This window comes from Chroicocephalus ridibundus, chromosome 1 (assembly GCF_963924245.1).
Source record: "Chroicocephalus ridibundus chromosome 1, bChrRid1.1, whole genome shotgun sequence".
NCBI lineage: Eukaryota > Metazoa > Chordata > Aves > Charadriiformes > Laridae > Chroicocephalus > Chroicocephalus ridibundus.
This window is the reverse complement of record NC_086284.1, coordinates 218695655-218708811: the sequence shown is the minus strand read 5'-3', so window position 1 is coordinate 218708811 and position 13157 is coordinate 218695655. Positions and strand designations below refer to the sequence as shown.

At 49.9% G+C, this 13157-nt stretch overlaps 1 protein-coding gene across 1 annotated transcript in view; it reads right to left on the bottom strand.

Annotated features, from left to right (window-relative positions):
* LOC134510420 (collagen alpha-1(VII) chain-like) overlaps nucleotides 1–13157 on the bottom strand; it is a 136643-nt gene that overhangs the window by 23582 nt on the left and 99904 nt on the right. The window contains exons 64-75 of the mRNA XM_063323721.1: nucleotides 12966–13025; nucleotides 12265–12390; nucleotides 11476–11547; nucleotides 11279–11314; nucleotides 10915–10974; nucleotides 9052–9096; nucleotides 7729–7764; nucleotides 6432–6467; nucleotides 3938–3994; nucleotides 3688–3759; nucleotides 1837–1908; nucleotides 1073–1108 (exon numbers count right to left, since the gene is read on the bottom strand). Coding sequence (XP_063179791.1) covers nucleotides 1073–1108; nucleotides 1837–1908; nucleotides 3688–3759; nucleotides 3938–3994; nucleotides 6432–6467; nucleotides 7729–7764; nucleotides 9052–9096; nucleotides 10915–10974; nucleotides 11279–11314; nucleotides 11476–11547; nucleotides 12265–12390; nucleotides 12966–13025 — 708 coding nt within the window. The remainder of the gene's footprint in view (nucleotides 1–1072; nucleotides 1109–1836; nucleotides 1909–3687; nucleotides 3760–3937; nucleotides 3995–6431; nucleotides 6468–7728; nucleotides 7765–9051; nucleotides 9097–10914; nucleotides 10975–11278; nucleotides 11315–11475; nucleotides 11548–12264; nucleotides 12391–12965; nucleotides 13026–13157) is intronic.

Below are 13157 nucleotides of genomic sequence, written 5' to 3'. Positions count from 1 at the left end.
GTGGGTGATCCCAGATGCTGAGGTCTTACAGCGCGTTGCAGCCTCATCCCTTCGCCAACAGCGCTCAGAAGGTTGTTAACAATTAGGCAGGGGTTGAAATACTTAATTGAATGAGGGTCATTTTCTCAGTGAGCAATTACCCGGCTGGATTATGGGCTTGTAAATAGTTACATAGCCGTGGCCAGCAATCAGTGGGCAGCGCTGAACGGCGGTAGAGCCTTCACAGCAACAGATCGTTGCTGAGAATTGCTCTCACACACAAAGAGGGATAATTGGGGAACAGGTTAAGAAAACATTGGTATTTCTTACTGTGATAAAACAATTGAACGCGCTCGTATTTCCATGACTTGAGAAAAAGCCCAGTCACCTTTTTGTGTTCCCTTCCTTCCTATTCCTTCCTTTCCCAGATGAAAAGAGATCAGCAGGGGTTTTTTTCACTTTGGACAACCTTGGAGACCATTTTTTTCACTTGGGGGTTTCTTCCAGGTGAAACGGTGAAGTTCAAAGGCATGTAAACACTTTTGCCAACCAAAATTGCTTTTCTTTTTTTTTTTTCTTTCCCGATTTCAATTTGTCAGGAAACGAAGTGAACTCAGAGATTACCCAGGTCCTCCAGCAAAGCTGTTTTCCCTCTGGCCAGTAACATGCACCCACTGAGAATAGCCACTTGTAGTCCAATCTCTGAAGGATATATACATTTCTCATGGAATAGACAACCTACAGTCACAATTCTTAAGCCATTTGAACGTGAAACATCATCTGTTCATGTCTGGCAATGCCCCTCAATACACTAAAGGCATTAAAAAATAATAAATAAATGCATATTTCATGTGTTTCTTGATGCAAAATGCAACATCCTATTAAAACATACCTCTGGCTGTGGTCCCCCCTGCCCACAGCTGGTTTTCCAGCAAAGCCCTGTTGAACGTGGGCTTTGTGGAGCCGCAACAGAGCCAGCATCACAGCATCCCACCCCACAACCCATACACGTGGTTGTGGGGAGAGGAGCAGCAGCGCAAGCCCAGCTCCGCGCCCAAGACTTGGAAAGGTAGAGAAACACGCTCCAACTCACGGCAGAGCCCAGCAAGCCTGGTTCTCCTGGCTCCCCCTGCAAGGAAATCATGACAAATTACCAGGCGAAGAGCTGCATTTCCTCTGGAAAAAGGGGTTGCTGTAGGAGATACCTACAGCTGTGGAAGAGGAGACAAGGAGACCTTTGGGGACCCTTCTGGAGCTGGAGCTGGAGGGACAGGTAGGATACCCCAACACACCAGCTGGTCATCCGAATGGAGCCCTACATCTCCGCTGACTATAACTGGGGCTTAGACAGCAGTTCACACCTCACGCCTGAATATTGACATTTCAGCGAGTCATTATTGACCGTTTTAGCCCAGGTAAGATGCCAGAGCATTCTGCTGCTTTACAAAATGGGAGAAATCTTTGGGGCTCTCCTGGAAAAACACAGCTACTTCTGCCCTCTGGCAGCCCCATAACATTTCAATCAGCAATTTGGAAGAGGGAATCATAGAATCACAGAATGGTTTGGGTTGGAAGGGACCTTAAGGGCCATCCAGTCCCACTCCCTGCCATGAGCAGGGACGCCTCCCACCAGCCCAGGTTGCTCCAAGCTCCATCCAACCTGGCCTTGAACCCCTCCAGGGATGGGGCAGCCATGGCTTCTCTGGGCAACCTGGGCCAGGGGCTCACCACCCTCAGAGTGAATGCAGAATTATTCTCTGAGAAAGCTGTGACAGAATTTTATACATCAGTCCTTGTGTGATTTTACACATCAGTTCTTGCAGGAGATGCCTTAACATAGGTGCTCACTGTACTCACCTTCTGTCCCACTGGTCCTCTTGTTCCAAAAAGCCCCATCACTCCCTTGGAGCCAGCTTCACCTTTGACTCCCTAAAATTTTAAAATCCCCGTCAAATACATTTTAGGTACCTACTGCTTTTGAGGTCACCCTCCCTGAGAGAGAGACCAGTAGAAGAAACCCATGGAGATGGCAGAGGGGATGACAAAAAGCACCATTTCTACAGCAGACCAGCCCCAGGGAGCTCAAAGGTCTGTATGGTGGCCAGTGCTGGGGAAGAAGGCCACCAGCTGTGGAATGGCTTGGCAGAAATCTCAGTGAACTGTCCCGTGAAAGAGTTGGTGACCAGTGACGGGGATTGAAGAAAAACAAGCAGAAAAAGGTCTCACACCTCTGGATGAGCTGCCTCCTCGCAAACACTCAAGTACTTGACCCTGCTGGTCTTACTGGTGGTGGAGATACTACTCTGGAGCTTTGTCCAAAGTCACTCAGATATTCGGCCAAGAGGTGTTCTTGCATTAGGAGATGCTTATGTATTATTTTTTTATTAGAAAGCAGTGTGACAGATATCATGTATGGGCTTTCATCTGACTTAAAAAAATAGGTACCACCCATGGGAGCATCTCCACGGGTTTCCTTTACAGTCCCTGGGGACCTGCTTTGTGCAATCAGTTGTGGTGAGGACACAACTCGCCTCCTCGCAAGGGAGATGCCCACACTGGATCAGGCAATTCCCAGCCTGAACTACTCTGATTATACAGGTTCCCATGGGCAAAAGCAGGAAGTTGATGTCTAGCCCAGACAGGGATGCTGCTGTTGTAGGTACTTATATTTATTCAGCAGAGTCCCCGTCCTGGGTCAGACTTCTGGAGCAAAAAGTATTAATATAATATGAAAATAGGTATGATTAGTACATGGAGATTTAATCTGTGACTCAGTCTGAGAGTGAGAGAGTTCTGTGGTTCCTCCCAGCGGAGTGGTGATGGGTTGAGACATGAGACCTCCACAGGGTGCTCTCAAAGAGCAAAGGCAGACTGAGGAGCAGGCGACTCGCTCTGCCACCACCCAGGGGACAGACCCGTGTGATGAACAGGGACAGAGGAGCCAAGCAAGCCCTAACAAGAATGTTGCAGGAGCTGCAGGGTTTGAAGTAGCATGGCCAGCTCTTGGAGGGAGAGGGAGATGCAGGACTCTTACAGTGCTCAAGTAACTGAATGGTCACTTTTCCAAGAGTGACCATAGAATCATAGAACCATGGCATGGTTTGGGTTGGAAGGGACCTTAAAGATCATCCAGTGCCACCCCCTGCCCTGGGCAGGGACACCTCCCACCAGACCAGGGTGCTCCAAGCCCCGTCCAACCTGGCCTTGAACCCCTCCAGGGATGGGGCAGCCACAGCTTCTCTGGGCAACCTGGGCCAGGGGCTCACCCCCCTCACAGCAAAGGATTTCTTCCCAATATCTCATCTAAATCTCCCCTCTTTCAGTTTAAAAACATTCCCCCTCGTCCTATCGCTCCATCCCTGATCCAGAGTCCCTCCCCAGCTTTCCTGTAGGACCCTTTGAAGTACTGGAAGGCTGCTCTAAGGTCTCCCTGGAGCCTTCTCTTCTCCATCCTCTCTTATCCCGTACTGCAGACATGGTCCCAAAACTACAGACTTGACACCTGGTAAAAACTGGATGTGTGTCATGTTCCTAAGCCCCAGCCCAGCATCCTCCTCTCCCTTTCTGTTGTAAGAGCTGGGCGAGTGTGTTCTTGCACCGTGTTTTCCAGCAGGCACGTGGGAAGGGAGGATGCAGAGATATCGATCACTTCCTCATGCAATCAGTGACTTTTTGCTGCCTCTCTCAGTCGCATTGAGAGGTTCATACCTTTTCTCCTACAGGCCCATCCTCTCCCTTCTCGCCTTTGTCTCCATCAAAACCTGGCAGGCCCCGTTCACCCTGAAAGGTAAGACAGAAATTAGTGGATTGTGCCTGTCTCCTGGGAGGACCCATCTCTCAGCCACTGGCACTGGAGCAAAGTGCTGGTTCTCAGTGCTTATCCCAAGCTGTGCTTGGTGTTGATGCCACCAACAGTGGGAAAGGGACAGCTTAAATATTCAATAGGGGTCAAACTTACGGGATCTCCTTTACTGCCTTTATAGCCCTGGGGTCCAAAAATAGTCATGGGCTCACCCTAGAGAAAGGAAACATGGAGAGATGTAGACACCCTGTGACAGAAGAACTCATGTGTCCCATTGGATGGAACCACAGTTGTTATGATGGGCAAAATGGGAATTCACACATCTGCAATGAAGCTAAGCATTTCCCAAACTGTGGTCCATCTGCTGTGAAAGGCACGTATGCTCCACAGCACAACATTGATTGTTAAGGTCCTTAACTAAAAGCTGGATAATGAACGTGCACAGAAAACTGCAAGAAGTCCTGACGTTTGACAGTGACATCTTGTTCCAAAAAACGTGCGGGTCCCCAGTCTAGATGTTATGGCTGGAAATGGAGCTGCTCACAGCACGACCCTGAGGTTCAGCTCCTGATCCGAGGCTGTCAGTGGTGGCACTGACATGGTGGCTTGGCCCCTTCGTCACCGTATGTCACGCAGGATGCCAAGGTTTGATCTCTTCCCAGGTGTGGGAGGTGGCCATAGGCAGGATGGTGAATGGGTCTACTCACGGTGTCCTGATTTACGGACACAGAGATGGAGTTAAGGAAGGGGAGTGGCATTTAGGGCTCCCATCAGAGGCAGTTTTTGGAAGCTCAGACCCCCAAACTGTCCTCCTGAGAGAGCCAGTTGCTACAGGTACCCAGTAATCACGTGGACATACCCATGCTGAGTCTGTTTATCACCTCAGCAGCTGAGGAGGGATATTTTGCTCCTCAGAGAGTGAAGAAGCTGCGACAAGGCTATTCCCATGCAAGACATGACTCCGCTCTGGTAAAGGCTGTGTCTCCATAGTGGTGAGGCTGTCCATAGTTTGGAGGGAGGAGGCCTGAAGCCACCTTCTAAGGGGCAACTGTAGCCCACTTGAAAAGGACTCCCTTTACACCAGCTCTCTTCAGTTCAGGGTGGCTGTGGCTTGCTGCTGGAGTCTTAAAAACCGCACATCAATCAAGATTCCCCAAACTTTGACAATCTTTTGCAGTTTATCCAACCGTCACCATCACCATAGGACCCTGATCAAATACTGGCTTAACACACCCTCCTGCATCCCTGCGCTGGAGGGTCTCTAATGGAGACGGGATGGGGCTCAATCAATTTTGGGGACAAAAGGGTGAATAAATATCCTGTAGTTCGATCCAACACATAGCACAGGCCCTGGGATCCGTGCAGTTACTCCTGTACTGACCGAGGGAGAGTTAGAAAGAAAGTTAAGCTGCAATCATGTGGAACAAACCCAAGCCAATTATCCCCCCCCACCCCCGCCCTGCCTCCGCTGTTTTATCTCGCACTCCACCTTATATTTTATTAAGGTATTCTTTGGAAAACGCATTACACATTCCTTCAGCCTGGAAAGTGTTTTGGGGCCTCTTCACGAAGCAGATTAAGAATTGATTCGTCTCTGGAGCGAGTCCCCTTTGAAAGTAGCTTCCTCGGAGACAAATCAGCCTTAATCATTTAATACGGCATGACTCAAAGGCAGAATCGTCATGTAGGTTTTCTAAAACTCATTTTCTAACAAGGCATTTCAGCCAGGAAGGAAGTTAACAAAACACTGGGCAGAAGTTCAGCATTTTCTGTGCATTTTCCAGAAGCGCTTGGGGAGTTATTTTCGCATTACCTGCTATGAGCCAGTTTAGGCTTTTTAAGATCGCAGTATGCTTTGGGGTGAGCTGCGGAAATTTCAGCGGAAATTTTCTTCCTCCCTTAATTCACAGGAGGCACTTTTCTGCCCCAGCAAATGGTTGCCAAAATGACTTTTCTTCTGTTGTTTTGTTGGATCCCATCAAAACTATCTGGCAAACTCAACCCGGAGTGGTGTGTCCAGTGCACGGATGGCACCGACAAAGTGGATTGAACTTGGTGGAGACCCCCAAGAAGGAGGGGGGCATCTGCGTGTTGTCTTCTACTACCTACATGGGTGTACAATGTGGAGAGGATGGACCCAGGCTCTTCTTGGAGGCACACAGTGAAAGGACAAGTCGCAACAAGGGAAACTCCTGTTAGACAGAAGGAAAAACTCCTTCACCCTGGGGGTGGCCAGATGCCTGAGCAGGGACATGGAGAAGCGCACGTGAGGCTCTGAGCCTCAAGTCCTGAAGATTTCACTGGCAATGGGATCACGATCCAGGCAGGTGGATGGCGCTGCACACACCACCGTGTAGGATTTAAAGTCCTCTTTGATGAAAGGCGTTTGTACCCCGTCCTCTGGGATCCTTGCCCAGTGCTCCACGCTGGGTGGGCTATGCTCACCCGCATGTAATGAGACAAATCCTATAAAAACACTAAGACTCCAGATATTTGAAAACACATATAAATATTTTTCACCCTTTATGCCTCTACCTTGTAAGATCAGTGACATATTTAAATAACTGTCCATCTGCTCACTGGTAACTATAAAATCCTGAAAGCCTTTTACCTGTCTGCCCCAAAAAGTCACAATCTGGAATGTCCTTACTCTTTCTCCCTTGGGTCCCAGAAGTCCCCGATCACCCTGAACACAGGAAAGAAAATAAAGACAGTGAGCGATTCCCTTTTTACTCATTCTTCGTGGGTTGCTCAGTCCACTGATTTGCATGCCAAGCTGCTAAGATCTATCACAGCTGGAAGTCAGCTCCTCTGGGCACTCTGCAAAATGATCAGCTTCCCACAAGAGTTTGCCTACAACTAGAATTTATTGTATTGATACAAAAAAAAAAAATAATAGAGACCGAGAGGACTGAAGTGGTTTGCCTGACTCTGTGCTCAGCACATCCACGACGTGGAGCTACTGCTGGGTTTTGACCTCCCAACTGGATGTAGCATCTCCATGCTGCAGAGATGTGCCTAGACTATATGTAGGGTGGGAAGGCTGCCTATATAATGCAGGATTTCCTGAATTTGAACCCCAAATCTGGCCTGCTTTACTGAGAGCGTATGAAATATTAGCTATTCCTGAAAGTTTTTTACAATGGGCATGGAACATGAGGTTGAAGGGCAGGACTAATTCCTGATGGCATAGAATGGTTTGGGTTGGAAGGGACCTTAAAGACCATCCAGTGCTACCTCCTGCCCTGGGCAGGGACACCTCCCACCAGCCCAGGTTGCTCCAAGCCCCGTCCAACCTGGCCTTGAACCCCTCCAGGGATGGGGCAGCCACAGCTTCTCTGGGCAACCTGGGCTAGGGGATCACCCCCCTCACAGCAAAGAATTTCTTCCCAATATCTCATCTAAATCTCCCCTCTTTCAGTTTAAAACCCTTCCCCCTCATCCTACGGCTCCCCTCCCTGAGCCAGAGTCCCTCCCCAGCTTTCCTGTAGGCCCCTTTGAAGTACTGGAAGGCTGCTCTGAGGGACTCCTGCTCACTGATACAAATTAAAGGGTATGGGTTGCCTGGTGGGCCGTCATTGTCCTGCTGATGCTGCAGGACACCTGCTCCGTAGCCCTCTTCCCCCAGCCCTGCGCACTTGGGGATCAACCAGCACATACCAGGGGTCTCCTGTCCAAACTCCCAGATTTTCTTCCAAAAAGGACTAGGCGTGCATAAAGACAGCAGGCGCCCTTACCACAGCCCAGCCATTACAGGGGGCTGCTAATGCCACTTCACACTTCCACACGCTGACCGAGGTCCCCTCCTAGTCCACCCCCAGAAGATGCTGGGATTATCCCCCCTGTTTTAACAATGGCATCAGCAGCGTGGGCTGCTGCAGAGAAAGGCTCCCCACAACGACGCCTTCCTGCACAGGCACTGTGTAGATAAGATGACTGTTGCTTACTCTTTCGCCTTTCACACCCGGGAAACCTTTTAGACCCTGCAAGAACATAAAACAACATGTGAAGATGTGTTAGGAAAGAGCATCTTCCACCTGAAGGCAGAGCTGCCTCCAAGGACGGGGTCCAGCTTGGAGAAGCTGCTGGTGGGACCAGCACAGGAGCTTCTACTCTCCTTTCCTTCCCCCCATTTTGAGAAGTGAATCAGAGTAGCACAAAGAGAAAATTTAGCCTTAAGCTTCTGCCCACCACTGGGACCTGGGCACAACTCAGGATCTCTTGGCAGATGTATAAATTTAGCCAACCTCCCGCGCTTTGTAAGCCATGTACTGTGCTTTTTGTATCCTTAACATTAATGAAATGTGGCCTGCACCTCTCGGAGAACGTAGGGGAAAGGTTGCTCTCAGTGGGCTCCTCCTAGATGGGGGTGAAGGGGCTCCACAGATGTCCCCCAGGGCAGGTTGGAACCCCTGGAGATGCAGTCAGGATGGGAACCACACCTGGAGAGCTGAAAAGCCATGGTGGTCACACCAGGTGTAACCCCTTCGCAAAACTGGTGACCAGTGACCTCCCATGAATACGCAGAGAGGTGGCACCTTCCACGTGCAGAACCGGCAGCTCATCACAGGGGTGGCCATAGACAGGATGGATGGGGAGGAGACAGAGTACAGACATTTCCGAAAGGGCACAAAACCTGTGTTTTTCCATCCCCCTGTGCCCTGCGCTGCTGCTCTGACCACTGGCACACATCATCTGGCAAGCCCTTGAGATGTAAAGACCAGTCTTGCTGAGAATCAGTCCTTCAGGGATGAGATCCCAGGGTGAAACCTGGTACTGCAACCACCCTTGGCCTTCTGAGGAGCTTCATAAAGGCCCATCCTACTTGTAATAACGGATTAATTCCATTACAGATAACAGCCTAATAAATAAAAATGCCAGCTGTGATCTGTGTCTCCCCTGACTCAGTCCCCTATCAATGAAAAGGGAATTTACAACAAAACAAGACCCCGAAATTGATGCAAACCTGACAAAGAAGAACAGAGAGGGAGTGAGATTTCCGGAGGACTTCAAAAGCAGCCTGTAGATGAGTCAGCCAAATGGACAGGAGCATAAAGCAATTGCGCTCTGCATGACACCTTACGTCTCACAACTGCCTGTACTCACTCATGCCAACACAACATTGGAATTCAGGTTCCCGAAGTCTCTACTTCCTACTGAAAGCATCAACCTATTTTATTTTTTTTCACTGCTCGTGGGGATTTTGCCAGCCCAGGGCCCACTGTTGTCCGCACTGTAAAATCAGCCCTTGTTGCTATTTTAACACTCACCATCATGCCAGTAGGGCCCCGGATGCCCACGATGCCCTTGTCACCCTGTTAGGATGGAGAAGGTTGTACTGATGATCATCAGTAAAGACAATTGCAACGTGCATAATCCCAACTCTGCAAACCAACCCACTGGGCCCAACAGGAATTGTTCAGCATGAGGAAGCCCAGATCCTCAAAGGAGTTGTCCAACCTCTTCACTTACACCTCCATCAGGATTAGGTGCCTTAATGCTCCTATGGGTCTGGGTCAAAGAGCCTAAAGGACTTGAGATCATCCACATGTCACTGCCGGTAGACACTGCAGTGTTTAGAGAATAATGCTTTGGTCAGATTGAAGCTTCAAGCTTCAGCTTCTCCTCAGTCCCTGAGAGAAACAGGCATTTGTGAGACGATCTGCACCGATTTAGCATGATATACATCACTCCGAAAAGCTGTCTCTTCCTTGCTGTTGGTATAGAGAGGCCCTGGTAGGACTAGCTCAGCAGAAGCCATCTGAGGCTGGATGACCTGGTGTGTCCCTCCCCAAGATGTACTTAACAGCCGACAAAGGCACGTGCAACAAGAGATCTGAGATTTTCCTGGGACAGGGAGATTTCTTCCCCCTAAACTTGATTTCATCAGGACTCACCACAATAAATAAGGCAGTCAGGAATTCACCTGGAACTCATATCACCGACTTGCAGAAGGAAAAGGCCACCAGTCAATGGCTCAACAGTAACTTGTGCCTTTGGAGACCAATGCAAGGCTTATCTTCATGCCCAGCTGTGGTTTCCAGAGGCTGCAGACCTTGTTCTGAGCCTCCCTTTAACTGTGCTGTTGGCTCCTTATAAACCTTGCTGTGAGGGATAGCTGTGCTGGTGGGTCTACAAAGTCCTTTTATGACCTCCCTAGGTAGATCCTACAAGACCTACCTGTCTTTAAGATGCCTAGACTTAGGCATTGTCCTGTGAGGCCAAATTTAGATCTCTTATATAAAGCCAATGTAATTTGAGGTTCTGTGATTCACTTTAGATTTGTGCTGGAGTCAGAAGAGCAGAAACATTATTTCATCATTTCCTTCAGATAATGAAGCTTGAGTGAGGTTTACCCCAGACCTTTCACAGCTGTTGACATTCTCATTAAGTGTTTTGTCTCAGGGGCCTCATCGAACAGTTCTGCTGGCAGATGGGGAGTTTGTCTAAATGGATTGCAGCATAAAATCAGTTTATTCGTGGAACAGCCACAGAAGCAGCAAATTGAAACATGGCCTCTGATTACGACTCAAGAGAGTCTCCTGGGGTCTTTGCCAGAAGGAAACCAAAACTTCTCAGCAGCATGAGGAAAAGTGAACACTGCTGCCCCCAGGATGACAGGGGCTGGTTTCCCTCTGCCCAGGACAACAGGAGGGAAGAGGGAAACGAGGATAAAAAAAAGCTGGAGGCAGATTTCTGAAGGAATGAGCTTGCAGGTAGCATCCCCAAAGCGTACAAAACTGAGGAGGTTCCTCACTGAGCTGCTAGGATTAAAAAATGCAGATGTCAGGGTGTAGGTATTGCCTTCAATGCTCCCGTCTGGCCAGGGAGAGCACAGCCAACACAGTCAGCGGGGCAGGATTCGCTTGGCCACGCAGTTGGCCAGTGTGACCTGGTTGTCTAATTATGGAAGGAGATGCTAATTGCAGTCTGTGGATAGATTCTGGTCAGTGCCAGCTGGGCATAGCAGTGTCCATCACCTCCAAATCTGGCTGGTGAAAAAATGAGGGTTCTGAAATCAGCCCTTTAGGCATCTTCTAAGATGACTGAGTAGGAGGTGATGGTACAAAGCTGCCTCCAAAAGAGGGTAGGTTGCAAGAAGCCAAGCCAGGAACATTTATGCAGGGACCTACCCGAGGGCCAGGCAGTCCGCGAGGACCTCTTGGGCCAGTTGCTCCAACGCCGATTTCTCCCTGAAGAACAGAGAACCTCAGAGGTCTCACTCGGAGCAAGGACACCACATCACACGATTGCTGATGTGTTTGGCCACGATTTAAATGTCACAGAAAGAGTTAGGAGACTCACTTCCATTGACTTTCTGCTGGTCTCTCTGGAGAATGCTCCAGCAACCATGGGGAGGAAGGGCATGAGGGTGAAAGAGGGATGAAGTGGCTGCATTGGGTCAGAGATAAGGAGCCCAGGGGAGGGCGGTGGGCTGTCCCATTGCCACTCCAGGATCTCAGCTACTTGTGACCTACCTGGCTGGTTGGCACTGACCTTGTTGCCTTTGGGTCCGGGTGTCCCAGAAATCCCCTGTAGGGTGAGGAAAACAAAACAAAAGGGAGAACTTTGCTTAGCACATCCTTCATGGTCTCCCAGTGCTCCAAGAGGGTGAAAGCACACCCAGCCCAGGTACCCGGGCCTCAGCCTCTCTCAAATGATCAAAAGACACTGGGGTGATGTACAAAAGTCACCTCTTTTCCTGGGGATCCTGATGGTCCTGAGGGCCCAGCAAATCCATTCCGTCCTCTCTTCCCACGCTCCCCCTTGAAAACAAAATTCTTTAAGGGGGAGAACACCCTGATGGAAATGTCCTGCTTTCCCCCACCCAGCCAGAAAGTGGGAGTTGGTGGCCCTAGGTTTTCCCTGCACTGGCTGCAATCAGGAGGAATAGCCACTGGGGTGCTCTCCATGTGGGCCTCTTCTTGTTGGGGAGAAGGGACTCCAGCTACACCGAGACCCTGGGTTTAGGCACATTTCTGTCCCCCATCCCACCGCCAGCTAAGCCTCTATGTCCTTGCAATAAGACTTGTGCATTGCACCCTCCGTTCCCAAAGGCTAATGACCCTCAAGCCCCTTGTTCACATCCCCTGTGCTATTGTGACCCCTTTCTTCCCAGTCATCTCATCAAGTCACGTCACTAAATTTAAAAGAAAAACAACAGGTCCCCACCTTGCTTGGAGCTCCACTGCTTTTTTTTTTTTAACTTGAAGGACATCCTCCTGCACCAAACCTCTTGGCCTGTTTTTTCCCCAACTACATCAGTTGGTCTAATAAAAGCTGTTACTTCTCCTTTTGCAACCAGGCTTTGTTCCTGCTTCTCTTCACTGACTATGTATAGGCTCAGGGTCTGGGGACCTGCATAGGTGGGGTCTTGACCCACAGCAGACACCCGCTGTAGACAGTTTTAGTATGACCATCGTTGTTCTCCCCTTGAGGTGGCTAAAACAACACATGCAGTCCCCTCACCGCACACCACCTACCTTCTGTCCTGGCATCCCAGGCAGACCTGGAGCCCCTCTGTCCCCCTGTGACCCCGGGGTGCCAGCGTTGCCACGAATGCCCTGGATGCCCTGAGCTCCTGGAGGTCCTGGGGCCCCTGGCTCACCCTGTTGAGTGAATCACAAGGAATTTGGCTCTTAGGTGGGATTAACTGTTCACCCTGTTTCCCCCCCAGAAAAAAACAGTCTTGGAGAAAGCCTGGGGTATATCCTTGAATTCACGTGATGAGAACACAGAATTGGGGCTACCCCCTCCAGCCCAGGTCCATAAGAGACATCTTAGGGTTGCAGAAAGGGCTGTACCGTGGCTTTCTAAGCGAGGAGCCCTTACCTGCAGACCTTCAGAGCTCTGTGGTGAATTCAAACCCTGCAGACCTGCAATGGCCCGAGGCATTGCAGAAGCGCATCTCTGCTGAGACCACAATTCCCTGGATTTTTTCACAGCCACATTTATCCTCTGGACCCCACCTGCTTTGAAATGGCCCTTTGGAGGACACAGAGCACTGTCTCTGTCCCATACCCATGTGATGGTGTCCCTGCCTTCCAGGGCTGGGACTGGTTTTGGTGCAGTTCCCACGAGCTCTGTGCTCTACACCCAGCAGTGGAAAGATCAGCAAGGACTACAAAGAGCAAGCCCCAGACAAAACAAGTGAGGTCCTACCTAGAAGAGAAGAAAGGCTTACCTTAAATCCAGGTGGCCCAGCCTGACCAACAGGGCCTCTGAACCCGATTCCTGGTTCTCCCTGTGAAGAGAAGGAGGTTGGGAAAAACCAAGATCACTCCTTCCACTGTGGAGTCATCAAAATGAGAGCTTGCTTCATGCTGCTCCTTGGGCACCCAGCTGAAGTCCCTCAGAGCTGATCCTACATTGAGGG